At 48.5% G+C, this 18,523-nt stretch overlaps 1 protein-coding gene across 1 annotated transcript in view; it reads right to left on the bottom strand.

The window, feature by feature from the left end:
- Positions 1–12,634: 12,634 nt before the first annotated feature.
- Positions 12,635–18,523, bottom strand: part of Grap2 (GRB2 related adaptor protein 2) — a 68,924-nt gene continuing 63,035 nt past the window's right edge. The window contains exons 6-8 of the mRNA XM_075959842.1: positions 15,990–16,211; positions 14,288–14,404; positions 12,635–13,844 (exon numbers count right to left, since the gene is read on the bottom strand). Of these exons, the coding sequence (XP_075815957.1) occupies positions 13,665–13,844; positions 14,288–14,404; positions 15,990–16,211 (519 nt within the window). The 3' untranslated portion in view covers positions 12,635–13,664. The remainder of the gene's footprint in view (positions 13,845–14,287; positions 14,405–15,989; positions 16,212–18,523) is intronic.

Genomic DNA, 18,523 nt, shown 5'->3' on the forward strand with positions numbered 1-18,523 from the left:
TGAACTTTTCTCTGTGCATATAGCCTCCCTTAGCATGCTTTAACTAGTATCTGTGAATGATGTTTTCTTCAGCAGATATCAGCCAAGTGAAGGGATTGCTCTCAAAGGGAAAACACCATGCTGGGTCACTGGTAACGCTATGATTTTACAGAGCGCCCCATCCAGACCAGGCACCTTCTTGTCTAAGCAGCTTTCCCCCTGTTACCCCCTTGGGTCACTTTCTAGAGGCTGGGCTGGGTCGAGGTGGGTCATCGGGATGACTCTTGACCCCTGAACTTTGCTATGTGTTGCCCTTCTTTAGAGACTGTGTTGACACAGGTTCCCCCCCCACCTGGAGGGGCATTCCTTTCTTCTTACTTCCATCCGCATCCTAGCCAGCTCCCGAGGCTTCCTAAAGTCATCCTTGATTGTATCCTCACCCTAGAGCAGCCCTTCTATCTGAGCCGACTTCCGGAGCGTACTCTGCTGGTCCTAACCTACAGGTTGTGCGCTCAGGGCCTCTACCGTGTGACATCCAGGTTCCAGGCCACCAGGACAGGGATCAACAAGCACTAAGGAAGTAATCATTATGGCATAGGATCTTTGGTGCAATGGTTAATCTTCAGTGTACCCAAGAGTCACATCTCTAGGCGTGCCTGTGAGGACATTTCCAAAGAGGTTTAACTGAGAAAGGAAGACAACTCAATGTGGGTGCCACCATTCAATGGGCTGGTGTCCAAAAAGAAGAAAGGAAGGAAGGCAGGAAGGAAAGAAGGAAGGAACGAAGGAAGGAAGGAAGGAAGGAAGGAAGGAAGGAAGGAAGGAAGGAAGGAAGGAGAAAGAACAGTATTCCCTGCTCTCTGCTTCCTGAGTGTAGATGCAAAATGACCAACCGCCCCATGCTCCTGCTGCCATGTCTTCCCTGCTGCGACAGACTATACCCATAAACTGTGTGTTAAAATAAATTCTTCCTTTCGTAAGTTGCTTTCCTTGGGTGTTTGGTCACAGCCACAAGATAAGTAACTAATACAGCTGGGAGCCACAGCTGTTTTAGAAATTGTCTCCAGAGGTGCTCATGCCCACCAGCTTTCCAGGAGGGAGACACTCCAGGATAGCAGCTCTCTGCCAGGGCAGGGTAAAGGCTGGTCTCCACCTGAGCCTCTTGTTTTTGTGTTCCTGCCTTCAGGAGGGAAGAGAAGACCCATCCTCTCCTGGGGATTCCCTCCTAACCACTGCCCCCTAATCCCAGAAGGGGAGACACCCTCTTTTTGTACCAGTAAAGTTGCAAGGATCTACCTTTGACTCCCCTGTTTCTGTTCCTAAGCACCACCTGTTGTTTGGGCTAAGATCTCACTATGCAAACTAGGCTGGTCTTGAACTTATAGTGAGCCTCCTGTCTTCGCCTCACAAGTTCTGGAATTACAGATGAATGTTACTACACCCAGTTCCAAGCACCATTTAAAAAGAATTACTTCTCCCCCCCCTCTGTCTCTCTGTCTCTGTCCCCCTCTCTCTCTCTGTCTCTCTCTGTCTGTGTGTGTGTGTGTGTGTGTGTGTGTGTGTGTGTGTGTGTGTGTGCTTGCGTGCACATGTGTGCATGCAGGTACCTGAAGAGGTCAGAAGAGGGCATCAAATTCTCCAGAGCTAGAGTTACAGGCAATTGTGAGTCACTGGACATGGGTGCTGGGAACTGAACTCAGGTCTTCTGGAAGAGCAGCAAGTACTCCTAACTGCTGAGTCACTTCTCCAGCACCTCCAAGCAGCATCTTTATCCTGCCATTCGGTTCCTAGCCCTCAACTGCCAATAGTATTCAAACAGCCTGCAATTTAAATGCAGAAACTTCCACGAGGCCAAACAATTTTCTAGACCATGTCTTCTCTCTGTCATTCCCCATTCCCGAGACACACAATGTACCTATTTAGACACATGTGCACATGAACACATCAATTTACTTTTACACACACATGTCATGAACTGTACTAGATGGTGTGGAGTTCCATTTATTCACTCATTCACCTATTTGACACCCTCTTAGTAGCCTGTTTGTTTTGGAACTGAGCAGAATTTTCCTGCTTCCTCACATCAGTTACCTCTAGAAAGACCTCCACTTATTTTCCAAATCTCCAAGCCCTTTAAGAACTAGCTTGAGTCAGGCAGTGGTGGCATACACCTTTAATCCCAACACTTGAAAGGCAGAGGCCAGTGGATCTCTGCTAGTTCAAGGCAAACCTGGTCTACAGAGCAAGGTCCAGGACAGTCAGGGCTGATACACAGAGAAACTCTGTCTTTAAAACAAGCCAAAACCAAAGAACAACGAAAAACAGATACACAGTTTCACTGTTCACCCAAATGGCTGAAAACACATATTCAGTTGAGTTGTTTGCCTTCCACGTCCTCATAATGATGAGCATGCACTCTGGTACCACATCCCAGTCCCCTAGGTTGACAGGAGAGGGTGGTGACAGCAGGAATGGATAGGACTGTTCCAATGGATAGGGAATGAGACATCACTTGCTGCCTCCCCTGGGGAACAAGACAGACTAAGTCTTTTTTGGTCCAGTGATTGTGAGGAGGAAAACATGGCAGAAAGGAGATGCTTATGTCATTTTGGATGCAGGAAACCTAGGAGGACTAGGAAATTGGTCAGGAGATCCCTCTAGAGCATGCAATACTGGATACTGCAGATATCCATGGAATATCTGAAGGGACCTCACCCTGAAACACTGGTGTGGGGTGGAGAAAGGTGTCCTGGGAGTATAAAAGTCAATAAAGCAGCCGGACGGTGGTGGCACACACTTTTAATCCTAGAACTCAAGAGGCAGAGGCAGATGGATTTCTGTGAGTTCGAGGCCAGCCTGGTCTACAGCGTGAGTTCCAGGACAGTCATGGCTACACAGAGAAGCAAAGCAAAACAAACAAACAAAAGAGTCAGTGAAGCAGCTGAGGATGTGGCTCAGTGGTAGAGCACATACCTGGTGTGCACGAGGCCCTGAGTTCCATACCCAGCACGAAGAGACAGAATAAAAGACATAAAGAAAGAAAATAAAGAGAAAGGAAGTCTAGGCTCAGAAATAGAGCCACAGAGCCCCCAAGGTCTTATGAATATAAATCCTTGAAGTTAGCAGAGCACAGTGGTGCACTCCTTTAATCAAGGATCACAAGAGGCAGAGGTGTGGATCTCTTTGAGAGTTTGAAGGCAATCTGGTCTACATCTACATAAAGAGTTCTAGGACAGTCAGGGCTACGTGATGAGATCCTGCCTCCAAATAAGCAAACCAATAAAAACATTCAAAAAATTAAGTTACCAATAGAAGGCAGAATTTCCACAAGCTCTATTTGTCTTAATGGAGATACATACTTACTAAGTCCTCTATTTGCTTTTTAAAAGGACACACTTCGTCCCGTCTGCATCTACCCTGAGTGAACCCTGCCTAAGAGGGACAGTGTACCAGTTGTTCACTGAGCATATGCTGTCTGCATGCACTAAGTGTTTAGAGCAAGAAGAGTCTTGCCTTTTGTTTACTGATGAAGAAGACACTGAGGTTCCGAGAGATTGAAGCACTGCCCTGAGCTCCAGTACCTCTGGAGAGAGCGAAGACAGTCAAGGCTGCTGTTCATTCCCCTCCCTTTCTTTTGCACCCCCCCCAACAACCCATCTGGGCTTGCCATGGTAACTAAGCCTCCTCCAGCGTGGGAAGCAGTTACCTAGCAACTCCCCATAACCAGGTCAGAGCTGAGGAATGAGACACCACTTGCTGCCTCCCCTGGAGAATTCTGATGTAGAGAAATGGGATGGCCACAAATGACCTGCACAGAGGCCTAACTGGGAGCACCTAGGTATATGAATTTCACATCAGGATCAGCAAAATGCTGGGACTACGGCACAGTCCAGGGCTAGCCTGGGCTTCATCCACAGTGCAAACATAATGCTGTCTCCCTGAGTACAGCGCTGATTCTTTTGCATAGCATGGAGCCCACCTCCATTGACTTGCTGGTCTACTGTGGATGAGGGAGTTCACCAACAAAGGCTGGTGGAAGGCTACATATATACATCTATGTAGACATTTCATTTGTGGAGGGAGCTGAGGATTATTCATTCAGCCTCCTTCTTGTCCCTTTATTAAGCCAAGACAAGTTTATGGAATGACCTGTTGGTCATAAACAAGCTGGTTCTTCCTCTAATATTCCCTGTAGACCTGGTCTTAACACTCACCCACATCTCCTCCTTCCTGTGGGCAGAGCCCCACCTGCCCGTCCTGGTTCTGCTTCCTATAGGATTCCTTCTCAAGGGTTTACCCAATGATGGTTGGCTTATTCTTTTGGATGTGGCGGGTTGAGGAGTGATATATGATCCTATCTTGGTCATGGGGAAGGGGGTGACTGCTGAGAATTCCTGGGTAAGTTTGTTTCACTAGTTAAACTTGGGAGGGGGGTGCCTCTTCTTTCTCAGACAGTGCCATGTCTGCATGTCATGATGGGAATGGCAACAACCACTGAGAGGAGGCACTGATGTTGCTCAGGGGGGTAGGGGATGACATTGTTGCATCCATGAGGCACGCAAGCTAGGCACTGCCCACTTTTGCACTCCTGTCTCTGGTAGACCATGACACCCTGTTAAGGTACGTCTGGTCAAGCCCCCATCTTCACATCTCAGGTTCAGGCTGATTGGGCAACCCAGGAGATGCCCGGGGCAATTCTTGATACAAACAAACAAAACACCAAACATATTTCTTTCTGAATAAATCTAAGATATGCCAGACTCCCCAATCTTTTAACTCCAGGCTACAACCATGATCTACCTGTAGTTGCATGCCCGGCCTCTTGCAGGTCTGACTACCCCTCCACGCCTTCCCACGCCCAGAATGCTCCATTCGTACAGGAATGAGGTCATTCTGGAGTGGGGTTCCATCTGTTCCCTAGAGCCAACCACACAAGTCTCTCCCCCACTGCAAGTTCAGTGAAGTCAGACATGGTGGCAGTCAGGTTGTTGTTATTATTATTTCTAACTGGAACTTTCTTTTCAGCGATTTTAGGCTCACAGCAAAACAGAAGATCCAGAACTCCCCAGAGGCATGTGAAGCCTCTCCTACTGTCAGCATCCAGCGACAGAGTGGTGTATCTGCTACAGTTGATGAATCTCTACCGAAGCGTTGTCACCCGACGTCCACACTCATCCTGACTGCTGCACCTTCCATGGTCTCAGCAGACAGACATGCACCTGCCCTGTGCAGCACACGGAGTAGCTGGCCTGTCCTAAACATTCTCCGCGCTTTGTCTATCCATTCCTCCATCCCTCGGACATTTTTACTTTACTATTTTAAAAGTTTGGGCTTTTGTTTGTTATGAGACCAAGTCTTTCTATGTAGCCCAAGAAGGACTAGAACTCACTATGTAGACCAGGCTGGGCCTCAAGCCTGTGGCAATCTACTAACCTCTGCCTTCTAAGTAATTTTATTTTATTTAAAACAAAACACAATGAAGGCTGTCCAGGAGAATGAAGATGTGGCTAAATTGGCAAAGTGCTTATAGTGGGCCCAAGGCCTTGGATCCTAACCCCAGTGTGCCATAAATGGAACACAGTAGTTAAACCCTGCAATCCCAGCACTCGGGAGGTAGAAACAGAAGGACCAGAAATTCAAGTCATCCTCCACTACACTCTAAGTTGGAAGCAAAGCCAAAAGGCGTAAGACCCTGTCTCGAATGAAACAATAAAATGTGCTTTTGAGATGTAGTCATACTTTGCAGGTCTGGCTAGCCTTGAATTCATGATCCTCCTACCTCCCAGGTTCTGGACTTACATGTGCACAGCACCATACCTGGCTGTGACCCTCATCTTTACAGTCTCTCCATCATCTTAGCTTTGTGAAGAGTTAAGGGTGCAATCAGACAGTAGGCAGCCTTACAGAGAGGGTTTTTGTTTGTTTTTTGTTTTTTGCTCCCCCGTGGTAATATGCATGTGATTTGTTTTTTTTTTAAGCCAGGTTTTTACCCTGTCCAGTCTGGTCTGAAACTCACTCCTGAGGACTGGGCTTACAAGTATGAGCCCCTCACCTAGCAATTGCTCCCTTAAAAAAAAAAAGCACTGAAATAAGGTTTCTTTTCTGTACTAACCCATTTACTTACTGAAGGGCTTTGTGATCACTTCCATTTTGGAAATTCTGAATACAGCTGCTAAAAGGATTCTGAGTTCATAAGTTTCAGCAAGCACAAGCGATGCCACCAGTCTGTCTTTGAATGTGACCTTGCATGTGCAGTGAGTGGCCAAGTGCTCCCATGATTCCACATCTTTACCAGCGGTCGCCGTCTGCAGTGTTTTGAACTGGGTAGTGTTAGTTCACTGCTGTTTTATTCTGTAACTCCCTAAAGGCATGTGATCTCAGGCATCTCAAAAGGATGCTTGTTGCTGTCTGGACGTCATCTTCAGTGAGGTCTGTTCAGGTCTTTTGACTAATTTTTAACTAGGTTGCTCATTTCTTCTAATTAAGTTTCAAGAGTGACAGTCCTGGGGGCTGGAGAGATGACTCAGTGGTTAAGAGCACTGGCTGCTCTTCCAGAGGACCCTAGTCTGAGTGCCAGTGCTCATGTTGTGACTCTCGACTGCCTACAGCACCAGTTCCAGGGGATCCAATGGCCTCTTCTGGTCTCCATGGACACCAGGCACCCACACGCTACACAGACATACATGCAGGCAAAAACTCATACAGACAAAAACATAGCACAATAGTTTTTTAAAAATTATATTTAAAAAGTGGCAATTCTCTCTGCACTGAACTCTCTTAGGTAAAATTTGTGTAGTAATGCCATATCAGATCTTTCTTTCTCTCTCTCTTTCAAGACTGGACCTCATATAGTCCCAGCCTATCCTCAAACTGACCATAGTTGAAGATAACCTTGAATGGTCCATTCTCCTGCCATCCACTTCCCAAGTGCTGCGATTACGGTCACGTATCAACACACCTGTTTACGTGGTGCTGGGGATTGAACCCAAGGCTCAAGCATGCTAGGCAAGCCCTCTAACAACTTAACCTCAGTCCCAGCCTAGTCTTGCCCCCTTTTTAACATAATTTTTGCTTAACTTACAAAGAAATTGGTTTTACTGTTACACCTTCATACATAGATACTATCCTTTGCTCTCAGTTCCTTCTTCACACCCCTCCCCTTTTCCCTCTCTGCCCCTCTTGCTGGTCATCCTGCCTCCCCACACATAGTTCCCTTTAGCCTTCATAGTATATATAAACATAATATTGAAATTTATATAAGACATTTTATATAAAATTATAAGTTTATTAACTGCCTTTTCTTGTTCCTCACTCCCCTAAGATTTGTCTTTGACAAAGGTTTTCTTGAAGGCTGGGGCTCGTCTTCTCGTTCCTTTAGCATGCAGAGTCTACATCACAGAAAGGGAAAAGAACGCTAATCAGGGCTTTTCTCTCCGAGCCTCTTGTTAAGCCCGCACCAGCACAGCCTGCCTTCGTGTATCAACCGCTCGCTGAGTGAGCTGTTTGCCTTGAGCTATCCAATCTAGGTATGGAGCAGAGCAACAAATCACTCGGTACCGTACAGTGTTTTCTGTGTTGGAACAGAATCAGAGCGATAATGCTTTAGGCTTGTACATGAGGCAGTTCCCAGTGAGAAACTTGAATTTGGAGCTAAGAATTCGTGTCTGGATCCATGCTACCAAGTAAGGTAACCACTAGCGACATACGAATCACTTGTTTTAGCCATATTTCAAGTATCCAGTTGCAAGCTGGGTGTGGTGTCACATGAATATAATCCCAGCAGCTGAGAGGTGGAGGACAAGAATTTCAAGGTCATCCTCTGCTACACATCCAATTCAGTGCCTACCAGGGCTACATGAGACCCTCTTCAGACAATTAAATAAAAAAATTAAAGTGTAAGCAGGTAGTGGTGTCGCACACCTTTAATCCCAGCACTTGGGAGGCAGAGGATCTCTGAGCTCAAGGCCAGCTTGATCTACAGAGTGAGTTCCAGGATAGCCAGGCCTACACACAGAAACCCTGTCTCTGAAAAAAAAAGTAATAACCAAGTATTTAATAGCTACACATGGTGAATGGCCGCCACACTGAACAAAAGAGCTGCAGAACTATTCCGGCATCACTCTAGTCTAAAAAGCAATAACAACAATGTTGGGAGAAAGGCATTCCAAGCAAAAGGAACCAAAGGTAGGAGAGCTGGAGGTTGAAGACAGTATGAGTCACTCTGGGACCACAGTGGTGCTGACTGAGATGGCTCAGGAGAGGAAAGCTGGGGACGTGACTGAACAAACACACAGCAGGCAGATCACCAATGCCTGGAGTGGAATGCTAAGGACTTGGAACTGAGAGCTCTGGGAGCCCCTGAAGGATTTGAATAAGAGCCTAATGTCATCTGCTTTACATGTTTATAAGATCTGTCTGGCAGCCATTCGGGGCTAGATCAAAGGGAGCCTACGTCGGATAGGAAGCAAGGGAACTGTGCAGAGGCCAGTGCTGTCACTGGCAAAGAAGTGACAACGAGACAGTAGCTGTGGTGTGGGCTTGGATTGGGCAGAGCGGGGAGATGTGAGTAAGGAACCTCGTGACTGATCTTACCAGATCCATAAGAGCTGCTATGCAAACACTTGCTGATTTAATGACCTAATTGTAGCCAAGCTCCAACATAGAACTGTGTGCCACGCATTGGTCCCTATGTGTTATTTGCTGCACAAATAAAGCAGTGTGGCGTGGTTCTCTTCGCTCAAAGAAGAAACATGCACCAAGGAGAGAGGAGCAACATGGGGGGAGGGGAAGGCTGTCATTCCCATTTTGTCTGATGGAGAGAGGGCTCAGGTGAGAAGGTACGAGCAGAGTTCGTGGGAGACTGTGAGGGATCCTGGGCCCAACTGTGGCGTATTTTTAGCACTGGGCACTGGCCATACTTCAGCCCACTCCCTCCCCATTCTCCTCGCCACATGGATCATGGGGCAGATTCCATAGCCTGAAGAGTCAGACCATTTCACCAGTTGACACACGTGATTTAGAGCAATCCAAAACACAGTGAGCGGAGGATGTTGGGCACAATGGGCATGAGTAGACAGAGTTTCCCAGAAACACCCAGCGGAGTATCTGAGGGCAGAGGCAAAAGCTTCAGTCACATGAACATCACAGAGAAAATCCCCAAGCTTACACCCGTAGGTCTGGAATGCTTGAGGCATTTGGGATGAATGAATAGACAAGATGGGGCAGCTGGTACTTGTTCATTGCTGTGTGACTATTCCTGGGAAGACATGAAGAAATGTCTACTCACCCCGGGCAGGGAACCAGTGGCAGACCAAAGTACGGATGCCACTGAAGTCCCATGCAGCAAATCAGTGAGTTTACTGAGGTTACTTACAAGGGTTTGGGTAGGGGTAACTTACAGGAGCAAATGACTCAAAGACAGCTGTATCACCAAAGCCCTCCCCAGTATGGGTGACAGCTCATGAGAAACTAGAAACCTGGAGCTCACTGCTCACTGAACAACTGGAAGGCAGCTCACCAGGTTGGGGAGTGTCCTTACTGCTGGCTTGATTGGTCTGAGTCTCTTCCTGGCAGTTCAGCAGGTCTCTGCTTTTTCCAGGCTTCTCTGTTTGAGTCTCTTCTAAGAATCTTGGCAGTCTTTACTGCTTATATACTATGGAGGAGAAAGGGGCCCCATTAATCTAGTCAATTTCAGGAACTTCCTGAAGCTATTTTGAGTTGTTTACTTCCCATCTTAATGAGTGTTCTAGGAAGAGAGAACACTCATGTTTCACCCCTCTCTTCTCGTCCTATACCTGAAGGAGCTTCCCTCCAAGATGAAGGTTTTAAGCTTGGAGGAACACATCATTCATTAGACACATATTTCTGGCACTCCTCCATGTACCATGAATAGTGTGAGATGCTAGGCATACAAGGAGCCACAAAACACAGTGATCCCTGCCCCCGAGGAACATACAGCCTAACAGCCACACCATATTCTAGTGTCCCCATCTCGTGCACGCTGTTCAGGAAAAACATGGGACTCATGAGGTGATCTAGAGGGCTATATTATTTCAGATGGGGGAGTCTGAGAGGAAGTGATATGTAAACCCATATCTGAACAGCAGTCATCCACAAAAAAAAAGAAAAGAATGTGCATTCTGCAGGGTACCCACAATTATGAAAACCCTGGGAATAGTTCTTAGCCAGTTGGAGGCTGAAAGAAGGACAGTGGAGAAGGGGCATGAAAACAAGAGGCGGTTAGAGAGAAGATCCTGCAGGGTCAGATCTTGCAGGATCCAGTGCAGAGAAAAGTGGTGTGACTGGATTTGTCTGTCCAAAGATTGCCTTGGTATCAGCATAGAGTGTGTACCGGGGATAGGAGGGAAAGCAGGGCCACAAGTACAGAGGATGGTGCAGTTGCTATGGGAGACAGAAGGACCATGGAGGGAGATGAAACAGAAAAGACTTGAAAAACAATAACAAAAATAAATTTGTTTTAAAATATTGCCATGGTAGATTTTAATCACACTCCTGTCTTACAGAGAGACACACAACTAGACAAAGAGTCCTGCAATTATTTTGACCAGGCCAGTCTGTCCCCTGTGTGGGCTGTTAGCTGAGATCTGGTGACGACAGTGCCTTGCCCATAGCCCAAAGTGATGGACATTGATTTTTCTCTTTAAGGATTTTCTGAGAAATCTTCTGCACCTTCCACAACTTCTGCTCTTGTTTCAAGTGGTTTCTATTAGGGGGTTCCTGTTCGTGTCTCAGCTAAGTGCCTATCACTTGGACATTTTCTGAGTCCCGATGAAGATGCAAAAATATGTCGCCTGGCCATCAAACAGAAAGGATGTCATAATGACAGTAACAAGTCGCGCCTGTCCCAAAGCCAGCAACAAAGAGCCGTGACTGAAGAGCCCCACAAAGAGAATCCAGTTAGATCTGTGTGCCTGATGCCCTTGCGGATGAAAGCACCTGGGAGCTTGTTAGAGACGGAAGGCTGAGTCAGAACCCCGCAATTTAACACGGTCCCTAGACAGTGCTCTCGGATTCTTAAGACTTGGAGAAGGGTTTCCTTCAATCACCCCAGACGAGCAGCTTCTGGATATTAGAAATGATGTCATTTCCAGTAAGTGGGGGAGGAAACCACAACTGGTTCGACAGGAACTGGCTTTTCTCTGGAAGTTCTCTGTTCAGATGTCACGAAGTCACCTAGGGTGTGGCGGCCAAAATCAGGGACAGTGTGTTGGCTGCTGGCTGTTCTGCTGGTGAGAAACACGAGGTAGACACACTGCCTTGGCTCTAAGAAGCTGGCATGTAGAACATAGATAAGGGATAGGATAGACATGGATCCTCATGCCCTTCTCCCACCTCCCAGGCGGCAGCAGCAGAGGCCAAAGAGATTTCAGCCCCGAGCGAATAGTTTGGTCTTAATCTTCCTGGTCTAGTCCCCATGAGTCCCTGTTCTCCCTTAGTGTTTTAGGTGACTCCCCTGTTCCCTTCTGAATTGAGCCCTGCTAATGGGCACAGCAATGTCCCTCAATAAAAATCCCTCACAATGGCTGCTACAACAGGATGCCCATTCCAGGTGTTTTGGGCCTAGCATCCCTGCCACCCCCAGGGAGGGAGGGAGTACCCACTCCTCCTAGGGCCGGCCACACAGACACCAGATATAGACCGGCAAGACTATGACTGTCTAGTAGACAGTAGTGTACAGTGCTTCAAGGCATAGCATCTAGACCAGAACCAAACTAGTCATCTCTGCCTCAGCCGGGGCTGCTCCTCCCACGGAATCAGCCAAATGGATGAAGTTTGTGGGCTGTTTAAAGCATATGGTTTGCAAATACTGTAAAACCAAACATCACTTTTGGCTTTTATTTACTGTAATGTTTCACATCTCCCACTACCAAGCTTGTTGATCGGGCCCACTTGGCCTCGGCTTCCGTTCTCATACGGAAGGCAGGAGGAAGACCTCCTTGGCCCCTCTCTGCTCTGAGTCCCACTTGACACCCCCCCTCCCCTCTGCCGTTCATCTGCTCTCCACCTTCTGACCCCTCCCCTGCCTCCCTTTCCCAAGGCTGCAGATGCTCCTCAGGCATGCTGTTTCCCTGCCCTTCCCGGCTATTTTCTTTTCCCTCTTAGTCTCTTTCTTCCTCTCTTTCTCTAAAGGGAACCCAGGGATCAGAGAATTGTTGAATCAGAGTCACAAGGGACCGAGTGTATGCCACACTGCAGTGACTTGTGAGTCACACTGTTCTTTTATCGCTTCAGTAGCAGATGCCCTCCAGTCCCTCCCTAAAGCAGGAGGGGACACAGGGGAGAGGGCCCCTTGCCACATACTCCCCGCCGTCACTTGCACCCCAGCGCTTCTTTTCCTGTCTCAGAACACACATCCACACGTGACTACACCAACACCCTTGTAAGTGCCTTCTGTTGTGACATGTTTGCTTCCAGGCTCCACAACGGCACCGAGCTTCTTCTTCTCCAGTGTCCCTCAGCCTGCCTTCTCTGCTCTTTCTTCTCCAGGGTGGGCACCAGGACACACAATTTGAGTTTGAGGTGACAAAGAAGGACAGTGTCAGTGGGGTTCCTCCTTCTAGGTGAAGGGAGGCCCCCAGAGGCTGAACATGAAGACGGAAGAGGAAACTCATATTCATGAAGCTCCTGTCCAGGGTTAGAGTCAAATATGTCAATCTGTTTATTGATCTGCAGTCTTGGCTTCCCTCTGGCAAAGACACCCCTCAACCACAGAAAATCAGGAGGAAAAAGCAAGAGCGCTCCACAGACAAACCCTTATAACCACAAAATGAGGCTGCTGACACATCCCACATTCTCAGCCAGGGCTTCTCCCTGCACTTCCTAGAATATAGGCTACAGCTTTCTTTGCAGCCAGGAAAGCAGAAGTTACATTCAAGCAAGCCACAAGGGTCTGTGGAGAAGCCCTGTGTTCCCTAACACTTGTCTCTGTGGTGTCTCCATGTTAGAGACACTCTCTCTCATCAGCTACAGGGGAAGGGGATCACCCAATAGGCAGTCACTGGTAGAAAAGTAAAAGTTTCTGTCAGGCATTGACTAGGCCTGAGGCTTGCAAGGCTCTCCCACACCAAGCTGAGAAGACTGACCACGCCCTTGCCAGCTACCTGCTCAGACTTGCTTGGTGCCTGTGGCCCTGGATCTGCTAAACTTTAGTTCTCAGGGTGCTGTGCCTGCCCTGTGGAGAACAGAGGGGGAGCTACCCTGTAGAAGGACGGGGCCAGGTAAGCTACCTAACATGCCTCGCCAAGCCCAGCCCCGTCCTGTGTGTCCATTGCTGGGGTGTGACCTCTGCTTAGCTGCTTGCTCTCTTGGAAAGTTCCCAAGCCAGGAAAGAAGCTGTGAAAAGTTCAAGGGTTGGGAGAAGTCCATTTTCCTGCCCTGCTCTCAGCTCCCTGCTGCCCTCTCGCACAGAGAAGAGCCGGAAAAGCACCCCATTCTTCCCTCAAGTTCCTTCTCATGCCAGTCAATGAACCAACCCAGCTGCCAATAAATTACTATTAGAAAATGTTGTGTGTAGCCATAGGCATGCATATACATGTTTTGTGTACACACGGGCACACGTGTACATCATATGCATGCATATGTAGTTATAAAGTCCAACTTTTTTTTCCCTTGTCCATATCTTGCAGGCAGCTTCAGACAAAAAGCTTCTAGTCGCCCAGTGGGACTCATCGCATCATGGGAGCCACATAGTTGGCAGGGAAGAGACCCAGTTTGCTGTGTAGACGGCCGGTCCACCAAGATGGGTTGGAGCTATCCAGGACTTCAACCACCTCGCCACTTCGGAATCCCAGCTCATCTTCTTCCAGAGCCTCGAAGTCATACAGTGCCCGGGCCCAGCGCACTCGCTAGAGGGGAGCAAGAGACAAGCTGATGAGCTCAGTAGGCTGGTCTCTGGAGCAACTGTCACACAGTGGAACCATGGCTCTATCCTGAGTCCCCTGGGTCCTTCCCAAAAAGCTGACCTTGAAGCAATCTAAAGCAGAGTTGACGCGCACAGCCCTGGGCCCTAAGGCGCTGGGACACTCACCAGCTTTGTTCTTGACATGGTCTTGCTCTGCTTTGGTGGAAGCTGGGCCCTCACATTGTCAGGCAAGTGCCCTAATACTGAGCCTGTCCTGAGGCCAAGTGCACTGGGTCACAGGGACAAAGCTCACCCATCTCCCGCGGCCAGAAGAGCAAGAACAGGAACAAAGTTCAACAGTCAGACTGCAAACGGCAGCCTGAATGAGCCGGGCTGATCCCTCTCCTGAGAGGCCACCTTGCTCGCGCGTGCTCTCCGCTCACTCACCCCTGCCACCTGGAGTTGCACGGGGTCCGTATGTCTCCGGTGCATCAGGGTGGCATTCATCTCACTGCCGATGCTACAATGTCCGTCATTTATGTCCAGGCTGCCTCCACGGCGGTCCTAGACACAGGTAACAGAGGGTGGTTACATTGCCAGCAGGGGCGTCTCTCACAGCCTGCCCCACCCTTGGGCCTTGCTTGGGTGCTGTCTACAGAACTCACACCCAAGAACTAACTCGCTGACCATCACCCTTCATCTTGGAAAATGGACAGGAAGGAATCTGAAGGGATCTCAGATTTTAAAGGCAAGAATGATGGATTTCATTTACCCAATCAAATAGCAGTTATTTGGGGCGTTGTGCACCCACGCTTCAGGAGTGCAGTCAATTGTCACCAGCATCATTTGTGTACATATGTGTGAGTGTGAGGGTAGAGGCCCGAGGTTGACATTGGGCATCCTCCTCTGCCACTCTCCATCCACCTGAAGGGACGTTACTGGACCTGGGACTCACTGATTCAGCTAGACTGGCAGGCCAATGAGCTGCTGGGATCTGTTTCTAACTGCTCACTTCAGCAGTGAGGTTAAAGATGTCTTTCCCTGCTGGGCGGTGGAGGTACACACCTTTAATTCCTGCCCTCCAGGCAGAGGCAGAGGCAGGCAGATCTTTGTGAGTTTGAGGCCAGCCTGGGTTACAAAGTGAGTTTCAGGACAGGCTCCAAAGCTACACAGAGAAACTCTGTCTTGAAAAACAAACAAGCAAACAAAAGATGTGTTCCCCTATGCTGGCATTTATGTGGGTGATGGGAATCTGACTTCAGGCCCTCTTGTTTGCCTAGCAAACACTTTACTCCCACCCCCTTCTTTTCTTTGATTTTGAGGCAGGGTCTTGCTTTGTAGCTCAAGCTAACTTTGGATTCACTATGTAGCCCAGGCTAGAGCTGGGCTCTTAATCCACCTGTCTTAGCCTCCTAAATGTTGGGGTTATAGGCAGGCACCACCAAAGATAGCTTGTATGGTTCTTTTCTTAGTTAAAAACAAAAATCAGGAACATTTACTAGTTTAGAGGAAGAACCGTATACGGTAATGTGCTAAGTGAACAGACAGGAAAGTGTCCAGGCATGCCTGGGTAGGTCAGGGAAGGAGTCCGGGAAGAGGTGACGCCTGGGCTCCAGCTTGAAGGAGGAGTGGGACTGACCAGGAAAGATCCATCAGGCAACAGAACAGCTTACAAAAAGTCAAAAGGAGAGAAAATGCACCGGACCATGCCAATGACAAAATGTGGTGCTAGTTGCTGGATTATGTTTGCATGGTAGTGGGGGCTGATAGCAGAATATGGGCATGGGTAAGTAGATACAGGCAGCTCACACAGAACCCTGCATTGTCCATCTCCATAAGCCAGCTGCCATCCCGTCTGGAACAGGCAAAGGTAGATAAACAAGGCTCCGCACATTTTAATCCAGCTTTCTTTTCATGGGTTACAGAGACGGAATTGGAATTCTGCTGACAGAATTGTGTGTGTGTGTGTGTGTGTGTGTGTGTGTGTGTGTGTGTGTGCACGTGTGGGCGCTCTCACTGATGGTTTGTGGGTAGTTTCCATCGTCCATCGTGGGGCCCAGAATCTTTAAGGAGGCTGGTCTGGCCTGGGCCATGGGGTGGGCAGGTCTGCCTTCACTTCTTGCCCTGCCTCTCTCTTCTCTTCAGATACCTGGTGGAAATGGTGGTGCTGCAGATACCGCTGCTGTGGAGGAGGCTGTGACCCCGGTGGGAACGGAGGAGGTGGCTGCTGATGCTGGGGGTACTGCTGGGGACGGGGAGGAGGGTTGTCTGACAGCTTCCGGTTCATCAAAGGTCGGATTTCTTCTCCTACATTTCCACTTGGGTGAGGGCCTCCCTGGGACCTCCTGTCCAGGCTGTTGCTCCGGTGACCCTGGAGAAGAGAATAGGGGCTCCAGATTGATCCTTCCCCTAGACTTCCCGTCCCTGTTCCTGTCCCTGTTCTGGCAGGAACTGTGTGGTGGTGGTAAGCCTTGAAGGAAACCTAAGGTTTGAACCTCCACATTATCAAAGGGGGTCTCTGCATTCTCAAGCCTTCCCTAGTTCGTGAGTTCGGGCCTCTGGCTGATAATTTCCATTTGGTCTAACCATTTCCGTGTGGTCTCCACTCAATCCATCCCTACTGGGTTTGTTTTTCTCTCTGTAATTAAGTTTAAATATTCTACTTCACAGGCAGAAAGGGAGAGGTGACTTGAAAAGGACCTGTGTGCTTTGGGGAAGTCAATGCTCCCTTCTGAGCCACCAGCTGATTTGAAGGCTGGATTCTACAATCATCAGAGCAGAGTGTGTTCCCACCCAGAGCACACAAAAGTGCCGAAGAAAAAAAACCCCAAAGGTCAACTGAGATCCTGTGGATTATTTATCTTACAAGATAAACAACCCGCAAGTTGCCAAACTGCTGGATACCCTGCCCTCCGGATAGCCCTACTCTTGACTTTGCATAGTCTGGAGCTGTCATTTACAGCCTGGTGACACGGACTCAAGACAGCAACATTCCGGCAGAGCCATGAAAAACAGGCCTGATGTCCCTTGAACCAGGAAGGAGCAAGGCCTCTCTGCTCATATTGTAACAGCTCATGAACCAGAAATACTTTATTGTTATTTTTATTTAACAAACAATTACATAGAAACTTGGGCTCTGTATGTGTTCGCACTGTACAAATATTAACTCATTTAATCCGGTTTAAAGAAAACTTTATACTGTCTCTCTTATCTCTGAGCCCCGAATCCTAGAGAGTGAATACTTCTTTCCATTTCCTGGTTAAAACAAGCCACAAGAGCTCCGCTGACCTTTGTTTGCTGAACTTCTGTGTGCTCTGATGGGAACACCCTCTCCTCTGATGATTGTTGCATCCCAGCCTTGAAAGCAGCTGGTGGCTTAGAAGGGCAGGTTGACTTCCCGAAAGCACACGGGTCCTTTCCAATCACCTTTCCCCGGGGTTCCAGCTATGCTAGTGCATGCTTCTTCCTTTATTACACCTCTGTCTCTCTCTCTCTCTCTCTCTCTCTCTCTCTCTCTCTCTCTCTCTCTCTCTCTCTCTCTCCTGGAACTCCCTTCATAGACCAGGTTGGCGTCAAACTCACAAAGATCCGCCTGCCTCTGCCTCCTGAGTGCTGGGATTAAGGGACTGTGCCACCACCGCCCTGCTTATTACACCTGTCTCTTACAGCCATGCTCTTTTCCCTTGAGAAGCAGTTTGTACTTTGTAGGTGTGCCCATGTGCACGCATGTGTGTGGGTTCCCTTGTGGGAAGCTGATTATCGCGTCTTTGGTGCCTGCCTGCCATGCCCCAGACTCTGCGGCAGGGGCTGTGATTACGCCACTCGGTCGTCACAAGGGTCCAGTGAGGGAGTGACTATTGTACTTTCCATGCCAAGATGAGAAAACACATTTTAAAAAGCATCCTTTTGTTTGTTTGTTTGTATGTTTGATTTGGCGGGGGTGGGGGTGGGGGACAGTGTCTTGCTTGCCCTAAGCTGTCCTAGCATTTACTATGTAGTCCAGGCTGGCCTTGAACTTGCAATCCTCCTGCTTCTACCTCCTAAGTGCTGGGTACTGTCATGTGCTACCATATCCAGCTTAAAGAAATGCTCTTTGTGGGGGAAAAGGGTGTTTTATTTGGGGTATCTGTTTGTATATATGTATGTCATGTGTGTTCAGGGGCTCAAAGAGGCCTGAAGAGGGCATCAGATCCACTGAACCTAGAATTAGTGGTGGTTGGGAGGCTCCTGACATGAGACTCAGGTCCTCCGGAAGAGCAGTAAGTGCGCTCAACCCCTGAGCCACCTCTCCAGGCCTCAGAAAGTGTTCTGTACTTGCTTAGGTGACACAGGTAGTTAGGAATGAAGTGGGATTAAACTTGTGCATGCCTGGGCTCCCGGAGGTCATCAGGAAACTGCCTGGTGCTTTAGTCTTGGCCTCTAGGCTACTCTCTAGTACTGCTGTCTGTCACCCTGACCCTTGAGCAGCTCCTGGGCTGGGCTGAAAGCAGTGATGTAAGATCCATGAATTCCTGATCAACAGCCCTCCAATGTGAGCTAACATATATAGTACATTTGTAGCTTGATTAGGAGTGAGGGAAGAGATGGGGGACATTAGATTATCTTACACTCACAACCCCCTCTTTATGCTGTCTCACGGGATGAGGAAGCACGATCTGAGAGTCCTCCAAAGCCACCCAGCTA

Source organism: Microtus pennsylvanicus, chromosome 2 (genome assembly GCF_037038515.1).
Source record: "Microtus pennsylvanicus isolate mMicPen1 chromosome 2, mMicPen1.hap1, whole genome shotgun sequence".
In the NCBI taxonomy this organism is placed as follows: Eukaryota; Metazoa; Chordata; class Mammalia; order Rodentia; family Cricetidae; genus Microtus; species Microtus pennsylvanicus.